Raw genomic sequence first — 25087 nt, 5'->3', positions numbered from 1 at the left:
AGCAGAGAGGGACTAAGGCTCTCTTTACACAACAATGTTTCATCTGAAAACGCTAAAATGCAGCGAAAAAAATCTGCGTTTACACGGAAATGCCAAGGAACTGAAAACGCTGTAGTGAGCATGCCAGGCCTGTAGGTGGTGCTATAACTGTCTTGACCAGAAGCAGCTTCGGGGAGATCTCCACCGATACTGTGAATACTAAAAGCAAAAGTGGAGCAACAGATGCTGACCAACTGTACTGTTGTCCTGTTGTACACGCTTGTGAGTGTGACATCAGCGTTTCCACCGAAAACGCTGGCTAACTGTTTACACGGCAAAAATTCCACTTTCAAAAGTTTGTGTTTTAGGTCGGCTGAAATGCTGTTTCTGTGTAAACGCGAGGTAACGAAACGTTTGCGTTTCACCCATAGACTGTATAAAACATGGACATAGTCTCGCCGACGTCACCCGTCTGTTTCTGAAACTGAAATTGAAGCAGATCGGCTATAGCAGCCATATTGGTAGTGGCAAGGGCTTCGCGTACAGCTATAGGGCACCTGTCGGTCACGTGACCCTCAGCTGTGCCTCTCTCCCTGGGGGAGCTCGTGATCTTAAAATCCTCTGAACGGCCGAGTTAGAAAAAATTCACCCCCGTACAGTGGGAGCTGGTAGTAAAATTAGCCGATCTCTGGCTGCCACTTCCTGTTTGGAGAACTTCAAATTAAAAGTCCTCTGATGTGGATTTTTCTCACAATAAAGCCAGAAACTGTTTTATTCCTGCACTGGTTTGATGATAGAGCAAAGTTGAGCAACCCCGGGACTGAAAACCTCAAGACCTGATGAGAGCTGAGGTGGCACACAGAGGGGGCCAATCAGATTGCTGGGGCTCCCCTCTGTGCACCCCTGGAAGTGTACCGTGCCTGAGCATGGTCCGGAGCGGTCACACTGGCCAGACAAAGTGGACTGGGTGGTTGAAGCGTGGTTGGGCACAGCAGGGTTGGAGAGAAAAGACGCCTTCAGCAGAGAAAATTTAGAGAAAAAAAGACACAGCTCTGTTTGTTTTTTTGTTGCTTTTTAACAGCTTAAAAAAAAAGCCGAACACTAAGACAGAGTGTTAGAAAATAAGACATTTAAAGGCAGACAAACACAGGATTAAATCTCCATCTTGAAATGATCCGTCAGATTTACAGACAGAAACAGAAATGGAGGAGGACTGAGCGTACAAATGTGATGGCAGCGGAGCGGCGAATCACAAGTGCTGGTGTCAAAGGGCGTTTAGGTGCAGTGAAGAGAGAGTGGAGGCTGGAGCCGCTGGAGCTGCTGGCCCGCGGTCTGAAGCGTCGGCATCTTGCTGGGGTTATGACTTCAAACAAGTAACAGCCTCTGCAGCTCCAGACCGAGGGAACAGATTGCTCCAATTACAGCCGGGCTCACGCACCAGGGTCCCCCTGACACATGCAACGCTCTATTGGAGTGGACTTAGTGGTAGTGGTATGTTGCTCTGGAGCCGTGGGGCCCTCACATCCCTCTGCCAATCTGTATTCTGTTTGAACCCACCGACATCTCCTTTTACCCCTGCTTTCGTTTCAAATTCTGCTCCGAGTGGGTGTTTTTGGCTGCCAACACAGGTGATTGGCACCTTCTCTCTGAATTTATAACAAAATCAATTCTCTAACAGCATCCCTGAGCACATCAATCTGAGAGCGATGCTTTCTACTCCCTCATTTTCAGCTTCACAGGCGCAGAGTGGTTATAGATGGATCCCTCAGTATACTTACCCCAACCGGCTCCCAGAGCCGTGCCGGAGCGGCGCTTTAATTGGCGGCGTCAAGTAATGCACAACATGTTAGGAGGCAGCAGCATTGGGAATCACCTTGTTAATTGAGGGCCGCAGTTGAGAGATTGACTAATTGATCAAGGCTTTTCCAGAGGTAGATAATTCATGGCAGCAGCGGCGGCGGCGGGGGGAGGAGCCTTGTCAGGGATGATTCATGTGTCTCCTGGAAGAGAGCTGGTCTCGGCGGTGTCTTTTGTTCTGTAGGCCTCGATGTGAAGGGGATTGTATCATCAGCAGCTCCACCCGCCTGCTCGCCTCCCCCCTTAAATCAGAATTAAAAAGGTGAGGCTGGCGTTGAGAGGTTGCCATAAATGATGCAGTGTTGTGTGTCAGAGAGCTCCCCCTCAGATGGTCGCTGTTACTCCCCCAGCAGCATCACCGTCCGGGGAAGATGTATGGTTGTGTTGTAATGAAAGCATGAAGGGGACCCCGAGTCACGGAGGAAATGTCTCCATCACGCAGGTGGAGAGGTAATCATGCCCCGGTGTACTGTACTCTGGGAGAAAAATGAAATGTGAGGCAACAATGCAAAGCTAATAAATCGACAGAGAGGCTGAAATGCCTCCGATCAGATCTGAGGATCTGTGGAGTAAACAACAAGTGGAGTTTGTGTCTTTACTTTGAATAATTCAAAAACACATGAAAGAATACGGGAAATAATACACTTCATTATTCAGAGTGTCAAAATAAAACATAAAAAGCCTGAAGACATAAATCCTTCCAACAAGTATTTTCTGCAGAGCTGCAGCAGCTGAGAGGAACAGTCAGGGTTCAGAGGATACGTCCTGATTTCTGCCACATTCGACATCACAAACAGCATCTCTGAGGGTGCCGTCACACTGGCCACCTGTACCGTACCCAAGCACGCTCCAACTATGGAGTTTTAAGTGTACCGTGCTCAGTCATGTTACACCTCTCTGTTTTGGTATGCTTTGGAGAGGTGTACTTTGGGACGGTACACTTTGCTGCTTCTGGACGGTACACTTCTCTGTTTTGGGATGGTACACTTCTCTGCTTTGGCACGGTACACTTCTCTGCTTTGGCACGGTACACTTCACTGCTTTGGGAAGGTACACTTCTGTGCTTTGGCACGGTACACTTCTGTGCTTTGGCACGGGACACTTCTCTGCTTTGACACGGTACACTTCGCTGCTTTGACAGGGTACACTTCTGTGCTTTGGCACGGTACACGTCTCTGCTTTGGGACGGTACACTTTGCTGCTTTGACATGGTACACTTCGCTGCTTTGACACGGTACACTTCGCTGCTTTGACACGGTACACTTCGCTGCTTTGACACGGTACACTTCGCTGCTTTGACATGGTACACTTCGCTGCTTTGACACGGTACACTTCGCTGCTTTGACACGGTACACTTCGCAGCTTTGGCATGGTACACTTCTCTGCTTCAGCACGCTACACTTCTCTGCTTTGGCAAGGTACACTCCTCTGCTTCAGCATGGTACACTCCACTGCTTTGGCATGGTACACTTCTCTGCTTCAGCACGCTACACTTCTCTGCTTTGGCAAGGTACACTCCTCTGCTTTGGCACGGTACACTTCGCTGCTTTGTCACTTCATGCATGAGCACAAGGGTATGACGAATGATACATGGTGTATCAGCGCTGTGACCGCTCTTCACGAAAACTGTTTTAAACGTCACCGGAGGGTGTCACGTGGATTGTGTACACAGAACAACTTTACATAGACCAAAAGGTCTCTGTAGTCCTCATCCTGTTCTCTGTGTCCTCCATTGTGTGGACTCTAATGAGACCTTGTGACTTGTAATCAGACACGTCATGATGATTTAAGCCCCGTTAACACAATAACATTTCACCCCAAAACACAAAAATAAGTATGCCAGGCCTGTAGGTGGTGCTATAACTGTCTTGTCAACAAGTGTCTTTTGGTAGATCTCCTCTGAAGAAGAGTTGAGCCGATCATCTGGTGTGTTGGTGAATGCTAAGAGCAGAAGTGGAGCAACAGATGCTCATTTTGTTTACGAAGCGGAGCGCACAACCTGCGTGGCTTTTATACTTTTTGACACTCCATGTCAGCTCTGTTCCCAAAACTGTAGGGGGCAGTGTATCAAAAAACACAAGTCTACCACTGCACTAAACTAGAGTAGAAGAAGTTGTTTACAACAATTTTTTTTTCCACCAATTCCTCTTCTCAATCCAGTGTAGCCGCAATTTAACACCACTTTACTTTAGATCCTTGAAGCTCCTGTTCATCAGCCCAACTTCGTGTGGAAGTTAGAAATTTTTCAGAGGTGCGCGACATGGAAATGTTCTTGAAAAGGACTGAGTTAAGCCACACAAACCTTACAGAAACATCAAGCATAAACCATAGTGTGAGACATTTTGTTCCGATCTTAAATATCACAACCTCTAAACCTTCCTGTTGCTTCCCTATCGTTACATCAATACGTAAACACTGCCAAAAATTCAGGATGGTTTATTTACACAGCAGGACTTAAATCTTAAAGGAAAACTAACTCTCTGATTTAAGAACATCTGAAGAATAAGAAACTTCTGGATGTTTGGATGACTTTACAGAGCTGAATCTTTGCATCATTCCTCTTTTTCTCAGCTGCACCTTCTCCAGAGAAAGACTCCCCTCAGCTGAAATCAGGCGTCTGGGTTTAAATCCGTCACTGACTCAGCGGAGCTGGAATAAGACATTGTGTGGAGGTAAATTAGGAGCCATGCTATCAGTATCTCGGTGCTATAATTATAGATGGAAGCTGCATGATTTATTATTTTGTCTATGTCAGGAGGAAATGTGTTTATTCTGCACAAATCGAGTTATTTACGGCGGTGGAGTGAGTGCGGCGTGTTTGTACGCGTTCATTCATCGACACAGCGTCTGTTTTTCTCTGACCGAGATGATGTTGATCAAACACGCTGATGTGTAATATCTGGATTATCACCGTTTATCAAACACGGACAAAAGAGGACTTTGACTCAGAGTTTGAATCCTGATGTGTTTCTTTCTTTGTCCCCGACTCGAAGAAAGCGACTTGAATTATTTCCATGATTTCACACAGGCTCCCCTCGGCTGCAGAATTACCATAATGCATCACAATATTTCTGTCTTTAACTTAGCATTAGCATCAAGATGAGCCGGGCATATCAGGGGAGAAGCCTGAGTTTGCTTTCCTCCACAGACTCCGAGTATATCCGACTCTGAAACACAAACCAGTGAGGCCTGCCAAGTTTGCCTGGAGTCAGTGAACTGCCAAATCTTCCACATCCTACAAGTAAAGGATTCATCTCAGTGTTTCAGCAGCGGAAAATATGGCAACTGGAAATGTTTTCTGTGTCCAGACAGGGAATCAAAGAGGCTACCCACTCACATTTTAACTGTTTTTGATGGATTAAGTCCACAAAGTGTGATATTGATTGCAGCAGAACAGCTAAATCCTCCTTTCTTTGCTGCAGAATTGAAACGTGTTGTGAGTTTAGTCGATCAGAATCACACTTAAGGTACGGAAAATTATCATTACCACACAAATTAATATTGATTTCATGTGTTTGAGACTAATGCGGTTAGAGCTTGTGCACAAGTTACTGTCTTGGGTAGTTTCTTCATCGTCAATGTCAGAATTTGGATGAAATTAGCATAAAACAAGGTCTGTGTTGGATAAATCCCCTGAAGCCAATCTTTTTAAAACTGGAGGAAACTAATGAAGGAGCTGGTTTGACTTCAGGGGGAATATAAGAAGCTTAGAGAGGACAGGAGTCCTTCAGCCGGTTCACCCCTCCGCTCCTACAGCACAGTATGAATCTGTCATAAACATTTTATAAGAGAAGAAGAAAATGTGGAGATCATTTCTGTTTTTTTATGTTGTTTGATAGATGATATCAAAGCAACAAGGTAAAAGTTGTCACAGGTTTTATTTTGAAAGGCCAGAGTTGCTGTAATTCAAACAGGACTGCAGTTTCCAAGGTTACCAGGGATGCTGCTTTGTTTGATTTTTTTTTTTAATTAGGTGTCAGATCTTTGATTTTTGAGCTTAAAACTGTGAGAAGGAATCTGTATGAGTCTGAAGAAAGCTGAGAGGCCACACGGTGTCCGTCCTGACCGAGCGCCTCAGACAGGACACAAACCAAAGAGCATGTCATCCTCCTGAAAGAGGAAAGTGAGCACTGTTTTATGGAAATGCACCAAAAAACACAGCAGCAGCAGCAGCAGTCGACTCATTCAGAGGTATTAAAGATTTATTCTGAGGTCAAAGTGTCAGAATATGAACACAGAAGTTGGTGGCTGTATCAGCAGCGCTTTGACAGCTGGATGTGATAAGAGCCTTTGGGCATTTCCAGGGAGGTGTCTGTGTTTGTTCATCACTGAGGCAGGAGCTGGGAGGACAGGGTGTTTTTTGGCTCCACTTTAGTCATGTTCTGGCCACAACTCCTGCACAAAACTGTTGATACACCGAAGGTAAAACAGTGAAATCATGGCATTGGCCTTTAGCATGAGGAGCCCAAAGAAGGAAGACAAAGGGCCAATAGCAATTCTCCTTCTTAGCTCTTGGTTTGGCGTGCTAAGTCTAGTGAAAGGATGTCCCAATTCTTCGTAAGGTCAAAGCCCTCAAAACAAAGACAAACAAAGACCTCACCTTTACACCAAATATTAGCCATATTTTGAATTGTTGATTGTATTCTAAAGTCACTCATTATAACAATCTACAGCTAATCAAACATTCAATTTTCCCGCCTTCAGTGAGTCACATGACCAGCTGCACGGAACTCTCAATCACTGTGACATCATCTACAACTGCTGCCCTCTCAAGAGGGAAAGTGACTTCAGTTTTGAAACATTGCCTCATAGCTGCCACAATTTTGACCAAATCTCTCCAAAAATCAGGTATTTTTGTAGTAAAATTTGTCAGGAATTCATCCATGTCATTTTTAAAGCTGCACTACAGTATTTTTCGCACTACAAGGCGCTTTGGAGTATAAGGCCCACCTTCAATGAATGGCCTATTTGAAAACTGTTTTCATATATAGGGCGCACCGCATTATAAGGCGCATAGAGTAGAAGCTATAGTAGTGGCTGGGGTTGCGTTATGCATCCACTAGATGGAGCTGCGCTAAAGGGAATGTCAACAAAACAGTCAGATAAGTCAGTCAAACTCAGGCTACATCCACACGGAGCCGCACATTTTCCTATCCAACTATTTTCTGTGCCATTTTCAAAAAAAGTGCGCTGTAAAGACGAAGCAGTTTCTGCCGTCCACAAAAGCCGTTTCCAGAGATCAGTTCAAATGCTTCGGGGGGCGCTGTATTGCTCTGACAATAAACAAGAGAAGAAACCCGGGCCTGCCTGTTAGCTAATGTTGGCACTTAGCAGAATTCCTCTTTACTGGTTCTTACTGCTTACCGCTGTTACTCCGACGACGCCCCCTGACTATGGTAGCCATGATCAATCAATATTGATCCATATATAAGGCGCATCGGATTATAAGGCGCACTGTCGGCTTTTGAGAAAACTGAAGGCTTTAGGTGTAGTGCTGAAAATACGATACTTTAATTTTTTGGTGTAGAGGCCTAACTGCCGCAGCTTGTGAGGAGCTGGATCCTCCTCTCCCATTCATTCTAATAGGGGGAGCTGAAAGGGCATTTTTGGGGTTCACCGACTTTGAGGGCTCGTCATTCAAAAACCATTTGAGAAAAAACAAATTCCTACATGGCTTTTGTAAAGCAGAGTCCAATCTGTCATCTGAGCGAATTTCATGTCAATACCAATTACGACTTAGGAGAAGATAACTTTTGTTTCAGGCCCAAATTGTGGCCCAATTTTATTTCGAAAGGCAAATTGCGGCTTCCTGTTTGAGATAGGTCAAGGGTGTCTGCACATAATTTGTGAGTCTCAATGTGATGAACATTTTGAGGTTAGTCCGATCTCTTTATGACATTCCTACTGCCAATGAGAGCTGTTTGAGTTGAGCTAGGTGGCGCTAGAGAGCACATTTTGTTATGTTCAGGGTCAATTTTTGTATTATATCTTTTTTTTGCCAAATCTGAGGTTTGTGCCAGACGGACAGTGTCTTTGCCCTACGAGACATAGCTTGCTATGATAAGCTAACATTGTCTCATCACTCATGTAATGCAGAACATGGTAGTGAAGTCTGTTTGCCGTGAATGTGTCGCCCCGATCTGACATCAGTTTTTCATCACCTTGTAAAAATCTGTTCTCCTTGTCCCTCGAAACAGAGACGAAGAATGACAATAGGGATTGGCCCTTGTAGAGTCACTAGTTAGCGTCTTAGCTTGCTTAAATCAGGAGCATGTGATGATATTTTGTCTGTGCTGACCAAAAAAACAACAAAGATTCTGCTCCATCCTATCTCCTCCTCCTCCTCTTTATTAACCGAGGCGGTTGTTTGTGACAGAAAACCTCGGCAGGTCACAGGTGCCACCAAGAATTCACCATCCTCTCTCTTCCACTGCAAACAAGTGGGAGCACTTACCCTCCCATACAGCGACAGGCGGCTCTGTGGACGCATTCAGCCGCTGCATTAGATCCCGAGGAATAAAAGAATAGAGCGCTTTTCACAAGTGGAGGTGACTGCTGACCCAGTTTGAAGCTGGAAGCGTGTGCCAAGGTCAGACACCCACAGCTTTTTATTTGTTCACACATCGCCAAAAGGCATTCTTGACTCAGGTGTATATACTGTGTGTTATTTTTCAATCCTGGATGCTTTTCTTGTCTGCTGTCACCTTTGTGAGCCTGTGCGATGCAGAGAGCAAGATGAAAGGAAACCTGTGGAGATACCAATATATATCTAACACCTCTTTAATCTCACAGATTTAGATGAAACATTAATTGTTACATGATAGAAATATTCATCTTTAACGCTCTTTCCGTTTGAGGTAATCGCTCTGCGTTTTCCAACAGCCCATAATAAGTTGTGTGTGCTCTTTGTACAAAGCCTGTAATAGTCGTCTGTGTCTTGACAGCAGTTTTGAAGTCTTAATCTCTGTTTCCCAGCCTCCCTCTGTAACGTTGAGCATGTCATTCACAAATCTGACCTGATGAAAAGCCTTTGGAGTCAAAACACTGTCAACAAAGAAAGCATGAGATGCCGACTATCTCTGCTTCCCTCCATGCATACCAAACGACGAGGCCGTGATGGGGGAGGACTTTGCTGCCACAACACTGCTCTCTGCTGGTCAACGAGCCTCCGGTGTCAGCCTGACCTTTGAACTGAGCCGAGCGGGGACTGAATCACCAGCTCAGGGATGGATGTCTTCTTTTAGAAGAGATCTTCATCTGAATCCACAAGTGTGCACAGCTCCCGCCTCCTTAAAAATGCACATACTGTACATTTGCATATGCATGAGGAGAGATTTATCATCCGCCCGAGTCATTACTGATTTTTTTCCATGCACCTCAGAAGCACGTGAGGCGCTCTGCAGAGACGGCACAGATTTAGAAACGCTCAGATCCTCTCCGGCGTGTGACTTGCAGATTTGCCGTCAGTAGGGGGCATGCTGTTTGAGTATTAATTCACAGGATCTCCAGCTGCAGGGCCTCCCGAACAATCAGAGTAATACCACTCTGTGTATGAGCACCGCCGCCGCGCGCCGCTGCCGCTGCTGCAGCTTAGGATTCCCCACCGAGCCCCTGGAGCTGACCACCCACCTCTTTTTAGCCTTGTTAGGGAACCAAAGGGAAATCATATTTCAGGATGGATACTTTCTCTCTTCATCTGCACTATGCTTATTACTGCATCCAAGAAAGATCAAAGCTACCTAAACTTCCCTCAGAGCTCGCAGCCCCCCTGAAGATTCTGCGCAGCGCTCCAATAACAAGGTGAACACTGCCTCCACTTTTATCTTCACCTTGCTTAGCAAGTGAGTCATATTTGTCAGAAGTGGGTCTTTTTGGCCAGGAGTGACACGCTTCTCCTCAGAGAGAGGATAAAAACAGGAGAAGACTGAAGCAAAGAGACGCTCAGTGTCATGATTGCTGCTTCATTTGACATTTAAAGGTGAGAGTGTGTGTGTGAGTGTGTGTTGACTCACTGTCAGGTATTGATTTATGTATCAGATTACCCAGAACGTGCAGCAATAATCAGATGTGACCAGTATCAAGCCGTGATGCGCAGAGCTAACCCAGGGATGCTCTCCTGCTCGCGCTCTCCTGAAACAGCTGTTTGAGCTCTAATTAAAGGGAAGTAGCAGGTGTCACCTGAGCCCCGACTGCAGGGGCACACCTGGTTGCATTAATTTGATCCAAAGTGGTTTTGACGGAGCGCCTGCACTTCGCCGTCCCACATTAAGCCACTGGAACTGAGCACCTGCTAGCTAACACCGCTCCGTGGAGCCCTGCCAAGTCATCCAGCATCCAGCCCCGTGTCTCCACGGCGACCCATAGGGAGTCCGCCCGGCGTGCCCGCCTCAGACTCAGCTGCTAACATCTGTAAGCGACGAGCGGCCCCGCCACGCTGACCTGTAGCCACACTGATCCACGGGCCGGGCGCGGCCGGGATAATTGTCTGTGAAAGACTCCCAGAGGCTGTAAAGGCGGCTTGTTTCAGATCTCCTGATGATTTCACAGGACATTTAACTTTACACCTCTCATTTGTTACCTCCTCGGGGTGTTTCCAAATATCCATTACCAGGTTTCCAAGGAATGAAGCAACCCTTAACCTCAGCTGGGTTTATGTATGCATAAATCGCCCGGGGGATAAATGTGACACTGCATCGGGGAGGAAGTGACAGGATGTGAGTTTGTGTCGGAGCTAAAGCAAACAGCTGACCTTCAGAGGTGAGCGCTGGAAAAAAAGCTCCAAAATTTACAGATGCGCTGATTCTTTGCCCTTTATTTTTTATTTATTTATTATTATTTATATTTGTCTATTTATTTTTTAAGCCTATATCACGCAACGATATAAGACAGTGACAAAGATAGTGATGGAAGGGTTGTAAAGTAGTGGATGCAGTGATAGTTGTGGCAATAATGTAAACATGATGGCAGAGACTGCTAAAAAAAAAAAAAAACAATAAAAAGACAAATAAATAAAAAAAACTTCAAAAAGAAACAAGAAATATAATAATAACAGTAGCTTTTGTAATGCTATCGGTAATCATAATAATGATAGTGATATTGATAATTGTGATATTATTTTAATAAAAACAGCAATAATGAAAAAAATGGCAAAAAAATTAATGATGGCTAATGATCAGATATAATACTACTTTAACCACCAAAGTTACTACTATAAACAAAAAATAATAATGATGATAATAATGTCAGGAAAATTAAAAAATTAATAATAGTGCTTTCAAAAAAAAATTAATTCAGGAGGAACTCAATAATAAAATAAAATAAATAGATAAGAAAATAAATTAAATAACAAAATAAATAAATGAGAAAATAATTAAATAATAAAATAAATAAATTAGAAAATAAATTAAATAATAAGATAAATAAATAAGAAAATAAATAACAAGATTAATAAATAAAGTAAAGTATATACATAAATAAAAAAAGTATAAATATTAATAATCACTTTATTGAAGGAGAATAGATGAGGAGATGAGAGAATTAAATTAAATAATAAAATAAATAAATAAGAAAAAAATAAATTAAATAATAAGATAAATTAATAAGAAAATAAATTACATAATAATATATATAAATAAAGTAAAGTATATAAATAAATAAAGTATAAATGTTAATCATCACTTTATTGAAGGAGAATGGAGAAGGTGGAGATGAGAGAATATTTTATTATTATATTATATAATATAATATTATATTATATTATATTATATCATATTATATTATATTATATTATATTATATTATATTATATTATATCATCTCATAATAGGTTGAATTAAGTTTTATGTTGTCCCCAGATCTCTTCTGACCCACAGTGGACCTGTTTATTCATCGTCCTTGCTAATGAAATGAAGCTGCAGCAGTCTGAGCAGCTGTGCCTCGGGTCGTGCCGCACTCTCTGTTGCAACAGTTTCTTTGTGCCATAACAATACATTAATTTCATGAGTCAACAGGCTACGACTGGCAGCTTGTGTTGAGCTAAACAGTGTTTAATTGGATTCCAATCCATGGCAACACCGCCAGAGGCTTGTTTCCATCTTTTATTTCAGAAGCACCTGGAGCGTAATGGCGGTGATTACATCCCTCCTGTGGTGTCGCGGCGGTTCTGCCCTCAGAGGCCCCTGGGAAAACGCCGCTGACAGTCACGGTCCACGCTGCCCTGCTGCCCCGAGCCGCCGCTGCCGCTGAGTCTTTGTCACAGCGCCGCTGAGACGTGGCCAGGTTCAAAGGGAATCACGATAATGCAAACCAAATTAATTGTTTGCTGCACAAACTCCGGCACAGCGGAGGCTCCAAGCAGCGCATCAACAAGGGCTCCCATTTGTAGAGGCATAAAATGAAAGCTGTTTACTTCAAAGCAAATTAGATTGACTTGGAGGGAACTTCTATGAAACACAATCAGTTGACTCCTGATGAGAAGAAGCCAGGCGCTGAGCAAACACGGTTACAGTAAACATCAACAACCCGGATCAGTGTGATTCAGGAGTGTGTGAGACGTCTTCAGCAGAGAGGAGCCAGTCTGACCAAACACAAACACATTATGCATCCTCTGGATCGCACCTCAGGAGGAGTGACTGAGCTCGTTATGAAACTATTCTCATTTCGCTTCGTTAAACTGAAATCTAAGCTGGGATTTTGTCTTGTTTTTAGTAGAAACGGTCGTATTATTGTTCCTCTTTCTCTGCTCACCCAAATTGCAAAGGCTGCAAAAGCAGAGCTTTAAAAATGTAGAGAGTTAAAATAGAACGTCATGCATATTTATTAATGTAAGATAATGACATACACACAAGACTCCAGATGAAGTCTTTCAGTTCCTTCAGAGTGATAGCAGCTAACGAGGCCCTGTGAGGAGCACGTGGAGCGATCACTCTCCCCATCCATGGAAATCGCAGAAAGGTCACTGACCCCTGCCGATGGAGATTTGCTCGGATGGCGTGCGCGCAGAGCCGGCGCTGACAGCACGGGGAGGAATAACATCACTGGGTCTCTGACCTTCAGTGTAGCCCTTCACCGTCTTACAACCATGGAGTCAGACGTATGTGAATAATACATCGGCCTCTCCTGCTGGGACCACGACTCACACATGGAGACACGCTAACAACATGTGAGGCTGGTCTTCAAACAGCATCATGTACGAAGCTGGAAACAGTGTTTGTGTGCAGCGACGGCGATCACTTTCCTCTTTAATCCACTTTCTACTGAAGGAGCAAAGTTTTACCTGCTCTGTCTCTTCTTGTTTTCTTTTACGTTGAATCTGTATTTCTCTTTTTTTAATCCCTTTATTCCAAAGCAATAAAAAGAGCTTAAAGGAAACAAAACATCCCTCTCTCTGGCCTCTATAGTAATTTCTCTCCTCTGTGCACGTAAAGGAACAAAAGATGGAGCAGCGCGCGTTGTGCACTTTGCACAGCAAGAACGAAAAAGAGAAATGCATGAAACATCTCTGAATCCCCTGTGATTCCAGGGAAAAGCAGCCTGCCTCTCTCTTGTTTCCATCTGCTTTACATACAGGAACAGCTCTGCAGTTTGCTCTGAGATTATTTGAATTTCATGGAGTGTTTGACATTTGATAATAGTGCTGTGTGTTGATAGATTCGAGACTTCCCTGCTGCAGGTTCCCTATCATGTTTGCTCAGGCTTCCCGTCCCAAAAAAGCAATTGAATACAAAAAAACTCAAATATCTCTGTGTGACATCAAAATGACAAACCCAATTATTGTTTTAGCTCTGCCTGAGCAGATACATATCAATCAGCCTTCGGAGGAAGATCTCCATTTACATAAAACACTCTGAGTAGCAGGTGCGCTGAGAGGAGGAGGAGGAGGAGGAGGAGGAGGAGGAGGAGGAGGAAAATGTTTGTGTAACTGTAAGTGATAATGATTGTTGTATCAGAATCACATAATGGCGGGATGTTGTTCACCTGTTTGATAGATTTATTACTGATTGAGCCTCAGTGTATGTAAATGAGGCTGTCACAGGAAATCTGCTTCATGAACTTCAGCACAGATTCCCGCTCAGCTGAGAGTGTGTGTGTGAGTGTGTGTGAGTGTGTGTGAGTGTGTGTGCACAGATGTGACTGTGTAGGGCAGATTGTAAGAAGTGAATACAAAGTAAGACAAATTTTATAATTAAGGGTGCATTTTAAATCCATGAGGTAAATTTATCAATTTTATGACACTTCACTTTCATTTACACTAGACTTCATGAATATATTTGTTCGAAATAATTGTTAAAGCAGGATAAAGCTGTTTCAGAAACTATCTGTATAATTAATTAACATAAAATTATCCACGTTGTGTGTGTCTGAGAAATCTGTGTCAACTGTGTTACCCATTAGAAAGCACGTCAGCGTTATACTCTGTCACTGAGACACGTGTGAATATTTTGTTTACAATTATTTTTAATTAAAACATCTTTCAAATTTTATCTAAGTTTTAATTTGATATTTTGGTGTATGTGTATATCTTTTGACGACACAATGTATTGTTATTTACTCTTTATTTTCTATTTTTACTTATGCATAATGTAAATATGTATGTTTACTTGAGCAGTGGAGAAGGGATGGGTATTAAAATAAGGTGCTTATGCTTCATCCTACTTCGTTTTGGACATGTTAAGGTGCATACTGTTATTGTTGTTTTGAATTTTCTTACTGTTTTGCTTGGTTTTATTTTATTATTTTACATTTTATATATTTTTACATGTATTTATTATTATTATTATTATTATTATTTTTATTTTTTTGCTTTTGTTTATGTTTTTTTTTTTATTATTTGCACATATTTTCAAAACTGTACTAACATGTTTGGTGCAATTGTTGTTTTGACTATTCTTCCTGTTTTGCTTGGTTGTATTTTATTTATTTTTATATTTTAAATAATTTTACATGTATTTATTTTTATTTTTATTTATTTATTTTTTTGCTTCTGTTTATTTTTTTTTCCATTATTTGCACACATTTTCAAAACTGTTCTGACATGTTTGGTGCTATTGTTGAAGGGTTTTTTTTATGATTGTTTTTTAATTCATTCATTAATTGATTATTTTCTATTAAAAATAAATAAATAAATAAATAAATAAAAAGTAAAACTTACAGAATGTTGAATAAGTCTTTGTGGTTTGGCTCTGCAGTCCCCCTTCATAGCCTTTGGACAGTGGACCTTGAAGGCAGGTTTACCCTCTGTTGTTTTGTTGTGTCCCTGCAAAGAGGAAACACAGGTTACTGCAGCATTTTCAGAGCAACTTCTTAAAGTTTAACTTATCTCAGTCATATTAAACACAGCGGCGCAGTGCTGATTCAACTTACATGATGCTAAGCAGAGGAAGATTAGACTAAGCAGGCTGATTGATTTTCATAAGTACTTCAGGGGATGACTAACAAACTGAAGGATCAGAGAGTGAGTGTGTGTATTAGCAAAGGCTGAGCTTGAACTACATCAAAATACAAAGACAATGCTGCAGAGAAAAATCATGAAAACAGTCACAGACAAATGAAGTAAAATATAACTAACTTTTAATTCAAATTAGGCTCATGTTTGATCAGTATATTTTGTGTGTGTTTGCTAACATTTATCCGAGCATGCGCATGCTTGGATGTGACAAGCGCTTGTCGGCGCGAAGCTAACCCTATTAGCCGCGATGCTAAAAACACATTCACCATGCTAACAAGCACATAAAGCAGCGCAAATAGTCAAACTTACAGCTCCCGATGAAACAGTTAGATCATTTGGGGTGGACCCTGTACTAGGCCGTGTGTCCGTTGTTGAGAAAGCAGTCAGTGAAATGGTTAGCATGCAAAGTTTAGCATTTAGCTTCTGCTGCTGCGGCTAAAGATGTGTCCTGTCAACCGTGTTACGTGTGATTCTGGCGTCATAAAGCTCTAATATGTTAGCTAAACTGTAATATGAATAACAAGGGACATTTCTAGAGAGAAAGTCTTTGATAATAGTGTTAACAATGCCTCTAGATTCAGTGTAATCTAGATATACGTTGACAAAAGTAGTTGCTCCTAACCTAATTAGTTCACGATAATGAACCAATGATCTGCCCCATTCGGCAAAAATAAGTAAAGGAAAAATAAATAAAAATGAAAAAAAAAAAAAAAAAAAACTAAATAAATGGGGGAAAAAAACGTTTTTTCCCACTATTTGTGTAGCTCAGAGCTGCTTGAGTTATCAAATGTACATATTTTACTACCCTCTTGACACGGAGTCATTGTAGATTAAATATTATACATAAAAAATAACGAAACTCTTCACTAAAACTTTTTGGTTTATTTCATTTAGCAAAGAAGATAAATTAAAACATTTTGAGACCTTGAACGCAACCCGGAACCTTGTTTGCAGTTGCCGGAGTTCCCTTCCGGTATGTTTTTGTTGTTACACACAGACTTAAACTGGAGCGCCCACGCTGTTTACAGCAAATTTTGGAGTAATGTCACACTAACCGTGGATATGTGAAGGTGAATATTTACGTTTTTAATATCTGGTTGTTATGAAGTCATTGTTCACCCCGTGTGCATGAAATACGAGCTCACATGTTCCTGTGATCAGAGGGTCGATATTTATATCCTCTTTATATCCTGTCATGTTCTCTGTGATCGTACCCAGGTGTCCTGAAATAGTTAGAAAGCGTCTCCACGGGTCAAACCTGCAGCCATGAAGCATCTTTAATACAGCCACTCAGCTGAGTTGTGTTCAGGTTGCCTCGGAGTTCACAGAACTGTGAGTCTGAACTCTGATGGATCAGCTGCTCAGAGCTTCAGGATCCTGCAGATTCATGCACAGAGTCACTGATGGCATGAGGACTCACTGAAGGATCCAGGATCTCAGCATGTCCTCCTGTGGTTGCTGTGGTTACCAGTTTGGGAAAAGCATAAAAATCTGATATAAACCCTGGCAGCTGTGAAACTAACCCTGAATCAAGAGATACTCAGTCTGCCTCCTCCTCACAGCATCAGGACCACCTCACAGATGGCTGATCTGTGGTCAAAGATCTCAGCTGTCCTTCCTCTGAGTGAGGAGCAGTTTCCTCTCCAGTTCAGTGATAAAGTGGAGTCCAGCGTGGTGGAAATGCTACAGCGGTGCAGACAGCAGCTGTACAGCCCCAGCACCAGGAGCAGCCGGATCCTGAATGCTCAGATTGTTATAGACTTCTCCTGGGAGAAACTCAACATGGGAACGTGGCGAGACGTGGACAAAGAATGGAGATGTGTTTACTCTTACGGCTGCTTGTTCAAAGCGTCCGCTTTGTGTCGGGAAGATCCGTCTGAGGGAGAGATCCTGGAGGCTGTGAAGACCTGTGACATGGGATTACTCATGGGCGCAGCCATCATGGACGATTTACTGCAGGTGATGGTTGGGATCCTGCAGAGGGAAGTCAGGAAACCAGCTGAGGAAGAGGACAGGGGGCAACCTCAGGCCAAGGTTGGTTTAATCTAACCGTGTTTGCACATTTTTATCTATTGCAAATATAATTTCACAGTTGCTTCCTGCTTTGAGAAGTTACTGAAACACCACAGAAACCTGGAACTCTAAGTTCAACCACGACTCACATGTTTACACTTCCTTCTTTAATCTGTCATGTATAATGTTTCGGTACCAAAACGCATCCTTGTGTCTGTGAGGGAGTGAAATAGTAGGTGATTTTCCATGCAGGACATGAACACAGCATTGCAAGTTTATATAAGGAGAAATAGAAAGGTTAAAGGAAAGAGTTTAAATCTGAAATTTAAAGATCCTGAGCTTAAAGTCAGAATCTGTTTCAGAGGCTCTTTCTCTCTCTGTAGTTTCTTAATCGTCAAACTTCTTAAATTCTTTTGATGTTTTTCTCTTTTTCATCCACCGATTTAATCCCCACTTTGAGCCATTTGGTCGTGGACGTGCAGCTTTTATTTCATTTCCTCCTCAAAGCGCAGAGTTTTAGCTCTGAACTCCAGACAAACCTGTGAAATATATATATATAACTTTTTTTTCTAACCTCCACAGAGAGTAAAGATGGAGCTCCCTCGAGTCCCTGTGATCAAAGAGGAACAGGCTGTTCCTAGGATCAGGTGTCCTTCACTGGAGAGCTTCAACACCAACCACCTGCTCCCCCTCAGACCGGTGATTTTAGAGGGGATCATTGACCACTGGCCAGCCCTCAACCAGAGACCCTGGAGGTTTGTGTTTCACCGCAGGCGACACACTCTTCATGGAGTCATTTTTAACAGAGTCATTATTCTCTGATTCCTGAGAAAGAAGAATTCTCACTTCAATTCTCAGAGTTTGTTTTTAATTTTCATGCACAGTACAGTGTACAGACTCTGCATTCACATTATGGTGACATGAGGGGTATTTCACAGGGGTCAGGTGAAGAGGCAATCGGCTGGACCAGAGTCAGGAAGTGTGTCACAGACCCATGGCGAGAGAGATGTGTTCTGACCTGGAGTTCAGACTATCCCCTGTGATCCGATCCCTCTGTACTTTTCATGATCTAAGTGTTAATATCAAGGTCTGCAACCTTCAATATATGCCATCAAATTGGAGCATGATTTAAAAAATGTGGACATTTCAAAATAATTTGATATTTTAAAAAAAATGTTTTTTTTTCTTAATTTTTAAAAATTTTGACTTTTTTCCAATTTTTGTAAATTTTTAAATTTCTTTTTTTGGTTGCTTTTTTTTAAATTGAAAAAAAATAACTCTTTAAAAAATTCAGTTTCAATTTAAAAATACAATTTTTTTCTTTCATTTTTTATTATTTTTACAGATATTTTAAATTTCAATTTTTTATTTCTTTATGATAAAAAAAATACTTTAAAAAATTGAAATTTAATTTTTTTTGAAAACTTATTCAATTTCTATTTTTTAATGCAAATTTTGTATTTTCAATTTTTTTATTATTTTTTCAGATATTTGAATTTTTTATTTAAGATTTTTTTTGCAAATTTTCTAAATTTCCAAAGTTTTTGCAGATTTGTTAGATAGCAACATTTTTTGCACGTTTTTGAATTTTTTTTTTTTTTTTCAAATATTTGCAAATTCATTAAAAGTAAAATACCTACACATCACATGTACAATGAATTTTTAAAAAAGCTAGCAGTTACATCAATTTTTACTGGATTTTCACTAGGTGTAGAACTTTATGCACTTTTTTGTCTTCAAGTGAAGATAAAGTAGATTTTTTGGCTCCTGGATGACTGTAATCCAGGTGAGCTGAGGAAAAATGGCTCATATCAAACTAAAAGTAGCAGACCTCTGGTTTATACCAGTAATCCAACTCTGTATTCCTGCTTTTGTTCAGACACCATTATGAGATGTGAGAGTCTGAATCCTAATTGCATTAAGACGTAGGAGGGTATTAACACCACCATGTAAGTTCTGTTTAGCTTCCCCGTCACAGCATCCCTGCCTTCATGGTCTGACACCAGAGTCTGATTTAACCGCCTCTCCATTTAAGAATCTCCTTCACTGTCCTCCCTCTCACCGCTGGCTCTCGACAGCTGACTATTCACTCTGACATCTGACACACGGCTCCTGGCATCGCGCTCTGACTGTGGAGGAGGACATCCAGGAGTGCAGACCTGACATATTGTGGAGCAGAGTCAGACTCCTGAGGAGCTAAATGATTGTTTAAGTGAAGCTGCTGCAGGATTAGACTCAGTGACTCTCTGTCTCTCCCTGCAAAGCTTGGAGTACCTGAGGTCTGTGGCCGGCTGTCGGACGGTTCCTGTGGAAGTAGGATCCAGATACACGGATGAGGAATGGTCTCAAACCCTGCTCACCGTTAATGAATTCATCGATCGCTTCATCGTGCACAAAGTGAGTCTCTTTCTCCTGCTCTGATAGGATGAAAACTGCTCCATGTGATCTGTGAAACTCTTCATTATCTGATGTTTGTCTCTGCAGGACGGAGAGGAAGCTTTAGGTTACCTGGCTCAGCACCAGCTGTTTGATCAGGTATGGGGCTTCCTGTGAATAAAACCATCATGATTTAACTTCCTCAGATTGTATTTTTCTCCAGAGTTCATCCTCGCACCACGTTACGTCACATGGCTTTGACTTTTGGTCCTGATGCTAACGTCAATACATCGTCTCTGCTGAACTTTACCAAAAGGGCAGCTCATCAGATTTCAGCCGGCTGTTTTAGACGTTAAATGAAGCAGAATGAGGAAACTGAAGCCGTCATTACTCGTGTCGATAAACCAGGAGCTTCATTAAGCTGTGAATTCATTATTACCTATGAGCCTCGCTTGAAATTTTAGGTTTCCTGAATGAATTATCTTTAATTTTCACCAGATTAATATCAGTAACTGACTAAATGTAGATTTTAAGAGGTTAAGCTCATGTTTTATCATTTCCAAGTTTTTATCTTCATTGAGGTTTTGGGAGAAAGTTTTCTCTTTAGAGGGACATCATGATGGTTTTTGTCTCCAACACTCTGCTGAAAGGATCGTGTCCCTGATCCCTGTTCCCTCAGATCCCAGAGCTGAAGGAGGACATCCGGCTCCCGGATTATTGCTGCCTCGGCGAGGGCGAAGAGGATGACATCACTGTGAACGCCTGGTTCGGGCCCGGGGGCACCGTGTCCCCCCTCCACCAGGACCCTCAGCAGAACTTTCTGGCTCAGGTGATGAAAACTGAAACTCTCAAAACTTAAGACTCGTCTTTATTTCGTCCTTTCATGATGTTTTCACCTCCAATATCAAGGTTTCATCCTTTTATAATGAGTGTGTTACACATTCCATTTTCCCGCCATCAGTGAGTCACATGACCAGTTGCACGGAACTCTCAATCACTGTGACATCATCACCAACTGCTGCCCTCTCAGGAGTGAAATTAACTGAAGTTTTGAAACGTCTCCTCTTAGCTGCCACAATTTTGACAAAATCTCTGTAAAAATCAGATACTTTTGAAATAAATTTTATCGGGAATCCATTAATGTCATTTTTAAAGCTGTATTACTTTGACTTTTTTGCTGAGAGGCCTAACTGCCGCAGCTTGTGTGGAGCTGGATCCTCCTCTCCTATTCATCCTAATAGGGGGAACTGAAACGGCTTCAAGGGCTCGTCATTCAAAAACTGTTTGAGAAACAACAAATTCCTACACAGATTTTGCAAAGCCGGGTCCACTCTGTCATCTGAGCAAATTTCAAGCCGATACCACTTATGGCCTAGGAGGAGATAACTTTTGTTTCAGGCCGGAAAATGTAGCCTTATTTTATTTTGAAAGGCAAATTGCCAGCTTCCTGTTTGAGATAGGTCAGGAGTGTCTGCATATAATTTGTGCGTCTCAATAAGACGAACATTTTGACGCTGGTTTGATCTCTTTATGGCATTCCTACTGCCATTAAGAGCAGTTTTAGTGTGACTAGGTGGCGCTAGAGAGCAGATTCTAGTATGTTGGGGGTCAATTTTTGTATCATATCAAATTTTGGCTGAATCTGAGTTGTTTGCTGATATTGGTGAGTTTTTCAGTATGTTAAGGGGGTCTAGGAGTAATGGAAGAAATACAAAAGTGGACACTAATAATATGATGTTAAAACAGGAGTGATAAATGCTAAATGTAACTCCGCTTTGAACTAGAAGTCTGGATGAAGGATTTTTTACATGACTACATTTTTTATTCATCATCCACCCTCGTGTTTACGTCAGGTGGTGGGGAGCAAATACATCCGCCTGTATTCCCCCGAGGACTCAGACAAGCTCTACCCCCATCAATCCCAGCTCCTCCACAACACCAGTCAGGTAGGACTGACAGCGCATACCCATCCAGCATGTTTAGCCTGTAAATATATGCCCTGTTTCCAATGCATGACTCTGTCTCTCTGCATGCAGGTGGAGGTGGAGCATCCTGACTCAGATCGCTTCCCCAGCTTCTCCTCTGCTCCTTATCTGGACTGTGTGCTGCAGCCTGGAGAGGTTCTGTTCATCCCAGTCAAACACTGGCATTACGTGCGCTCCTTGGAGCTCAGCTTCTCCGTCAGCTTCTGGTGGTCCTGATGCAGATCTGGAATAAACCGAAAACCTCCCAAAGGCAGATTCTGAGTGTGGCCTGTTTTCTGCTGCTGGGGGAGGAATTTAATTGGGAGTTTTACCACTAATGTGATGCTAATTCTCATAAATCTTGTGACAACCGGTGATCACACAAACCTTTGATCCGTGAACAATGAACACACACTGCTGAATGATTAGTTTAATTGTGCCGCTGATGAGAGCAGCCGGATCTATTGTGTGGAAAGCAACCCGCAGGAGAGGGAAACAAACAGACGAGCAGTTAAAGGAGTGTGTGCTCATTTTATCCTGCATATCATCTACGGAGGGTTGTTAGCCAGCTAATTTGACAGGATGTGTTTCTCTTTTCAAATAGGCTTATTTTTTAATTGTATTCTCAATCTCATACCTACGAGCATCCTCACATGTGTGATTTCCATAATTCATGGAAATGAGGCGAGTCCTGGAGTGTAATAAGGGAGGGAGCCACAGGAACAGGAAAGTACTAATAAACACAGGTCTGTGGTTTCAGGGATGGCGTGAGGCGACGGAGCAGGTCACAGACAGAAATTTATAAATTAATAAATGAAATGAATTAATCCCTCAGGCGTGGACGACTCTGAAATTAAAACTCAACTCGTGTCGAGCACCAGAAACACGACTGAGCACAAAAACAGAGAAACTTCATGTCAGGTTGAGACCTTGGACAGACCCATAGGCAAGGGTTTTCAACCTGCGGCTCTGGGGCCTAATGAGGCCCTTTGACTCCTTTGCAGTGGCTCCTTGTAGCTTCAAACTAACATAATTAAAAATATATATATTTTTAATTACAGGGTATTGATAATTAAAGACACTGACACTAAATAAAATCATGTGTTAACATTTAGTTGAACTAGATATGCATTGCATCAATGAAGCTTCTTTTTTTTGACACTTGTGAAAAAAAAAATCTATTTTGCAAACTTTTCAAATTGCATAAATTCTTGCAAATATTTAAAAATGTTTAAAAATTATTTAATATTTTTTGCCAGTTTTTAATTTATTTATTTATAAATCAATTTTTTTTTTTTGCAATTTTTCAAACTTCAAAATTTATTTTTTTTAGATATATTTTTTAAAATTTCTAATTAAAAAAAATATATATATATATATATTTGCAAATCATTCAAAATAAAAAACTAAGACATCACATGTCCAAAATGCTATGAATTATAAAAAAGCATCAGCAGATTATAATTCACTAAATCTCAGTTTGTATGAAATGTTATGCATTAGGTCTTTTTTGTGAAGATAAAGTAGATTATGTGGCTCCTGAATGACTTTAATCCAGGTGTGCTGACGCTAAATGGCTCCTGTGGAAGTCTTTTTTTTTTTTTAAGTTTTTTTTACAAAATGTTTGAACTTTTTTCATTACTTTTTTATTTTTGCCTTTTTTTTTTGCAAAATTTTTACATTTCTGATTTTTTTGCCAATATTTGAAATTTTTGAAAATGTATTCACTTTGTTTTTTAATTTGCTGTTTTTTTTTATTTTCCAAAATTTTAGATTGTTTTTACAATTTTTCTAACTTCAAAATTTTATGAAAAATTTGCAAATTTCCCATAATTTTTTAAAAATAAATTTCTAATTTTTCTTAAATATTTGCAAATCATTCAAAAAAAAAACCTAAGATATCACTTTTCTAAACATTTATAAGTTAAAAAAGCATGTGTAGATAATTATTCACTAGATTTTAACCGTTTAACATTTTTTGCACTCAATTGTTTTAATTGTGAAGATAAAGAAGATTTTGTGGCACTAAAATTACTTTAATTTAAGTGATCTGAGGAAAAATGGCTCATGTGAAAGTAAAGGTTGCAGACCCCTGATCATGAGTATGAAACAGAAGAGCTATAATCTGCTTCATTCTCCTTCTTAATCTGACTTCACATCATAATAATCCAGGAAGAAGTGATTGTGAACGTTCCTGTATCTGTTCCCTGACCTGATATGATCCGTCCGTCCCCGTCTCTGTGAGTAAACGCTGTATACTTCATTTAGCCTGTCACTGCTTTGTAGTTGTCAAGTAAGTGGCACAATTGACTCAAGATCACACCAAACTGCTTACACTCATTATAATGTGATCGATACTCAATTACCAGTGAAGTAATGTGGACCTGTGGGCCTTTAACCCTTCATCCCCCCTCCTCCTCTCCTCCTCTCCTCCTCTCCTCCTCTCCTCCTCTCCTCCTTTGATTAATGGCTGCATGGATTTCTGAATAAACCCTGAGAGCAGGATCAGATTTATCTTGTTCTCTCAGACAGTGGAGTGACTCATGGACGGACATTTGATTCCTTATTTAGAGTAAACACTGAGACCACTTAAAGCATGAGGGAGTGTTAGGGGGGGTTTACTGTGGACGGTTTGGATCATAAAGTTTTATCTGTGTCATTTACATCACGAGCAGCTCCATCAACGAGCACAGACTCTGTCCTGCTTTAAGTGAGGTGTTCTTATTTCACAGCCTTAAACTCCAGAACTGAGAATAATTTGTTCACTTTATTTTATCCCTGACACACACTAGTGAATTTATTGTGCCCACTTTCTCATTTGAACTGTCATGCAACAACTCCAACTTTAGCAAAGAGTAATTCTGGTTAGTCCCATCTTCTTTTGGTGTAAATAAATATTTAGATTTTATTTTTCAATTTTCCTTTTTGCATGCAAACACTTTGGTTTTTCATGTTCCTTTTTTGTAAGGAAAAACAGAGGACAGAAAATACATGACAAACAGTCTTTCCTTTATGTGGTGGCGGTTCTGAGCCTTTTCTATACTTCTATATTTTCACATTTCCCTTTTACTCCTCTTTAATTCCTCTCCTTTATTTCTTTTTCTTCCTGTTTTTATATTATAAAAAACATTTTTTAACAATGTTTTTGAAAAGTTTTATCATTATAATCCTCATCATATTTATTTATTTATCATTTTTATCATTATAATTATAACTAAAATGATATTAAAAAATATTATTATTATTATTATCCTCATCATTTATATTTTCTATCATTATTGTTATATATAAAAAAAAAATAATAATAATAATTTTTATTTTTATTATTATAAAGTAATAAAAAAAGAATAATGGAACAATAATTATAATAATCTAATGATATAGTTATAAGAAGACTAATGATGATAATAATAATTATAAAATATTTATTATTATTATTATTATTATTATTA

General features: G+C 40.8%; 1 protein-coding gene across 2 annotated transcripts; it reads left to right on the top strand.

Moving 5' to 3' along the window:
• Positions 1-16184: 16184 nt before the first annotated feature.
• kdm8 (lysine (K)-specific demethylase 8) lies at positions 16185-22683 on the top strand. 2 transcript variants are annotated; one of them, XM_074695898.1, is made up of 8 exons: positions 16185-16352; positions 16666-17316; positions 17878-18050; positions 19560-19692; positions 19780-19830; positions 20351-20500; positions 21525-21617; positions 21708-22683. In XM_074695898.1, exons 2-8 carry the CDS (start codon positions 16864-16866, stop codon positions 21870-21872), a joined length of 1218 nt encoding a protein of 405 aa, XP_074551999.1. In that variant the 5' UTR covers positions 16185-16352; positions 16666-16863; the 3' UTR covers positions 21873-22683. The 2 variants fall into 2 exon arrangements, with proteins under 2 accessions (XP_074551999.1, XP_074551998.1); XM_074695897.1 differs by having other exon boundaries at positions 16501-17316.
• The last annotated feature ends 2404 nt before the right edge of the window (positions 22684-25087 follow it).

This window comes from Halichoeres trimaculatus, unplaced genomic scaffold (assembly GCF_033239565.1).
Source record: "Halichoeres trimaculatus isolate MK-OKI-2021-1 unplaced genomic scaffold, fHalTri1.1 fHalTri1_scaffold_20, whole genome shotgun sequence".
Lineage (NCBI taxonomy): Eukaryota > Metazoa > Chordata > Actinopteri > Labriformes > Labridae > Halichoeres > Halichoeres trimaculatus.
This window is presented reverse-complemented; position numbering and strand designations above follow the sequence as displayed.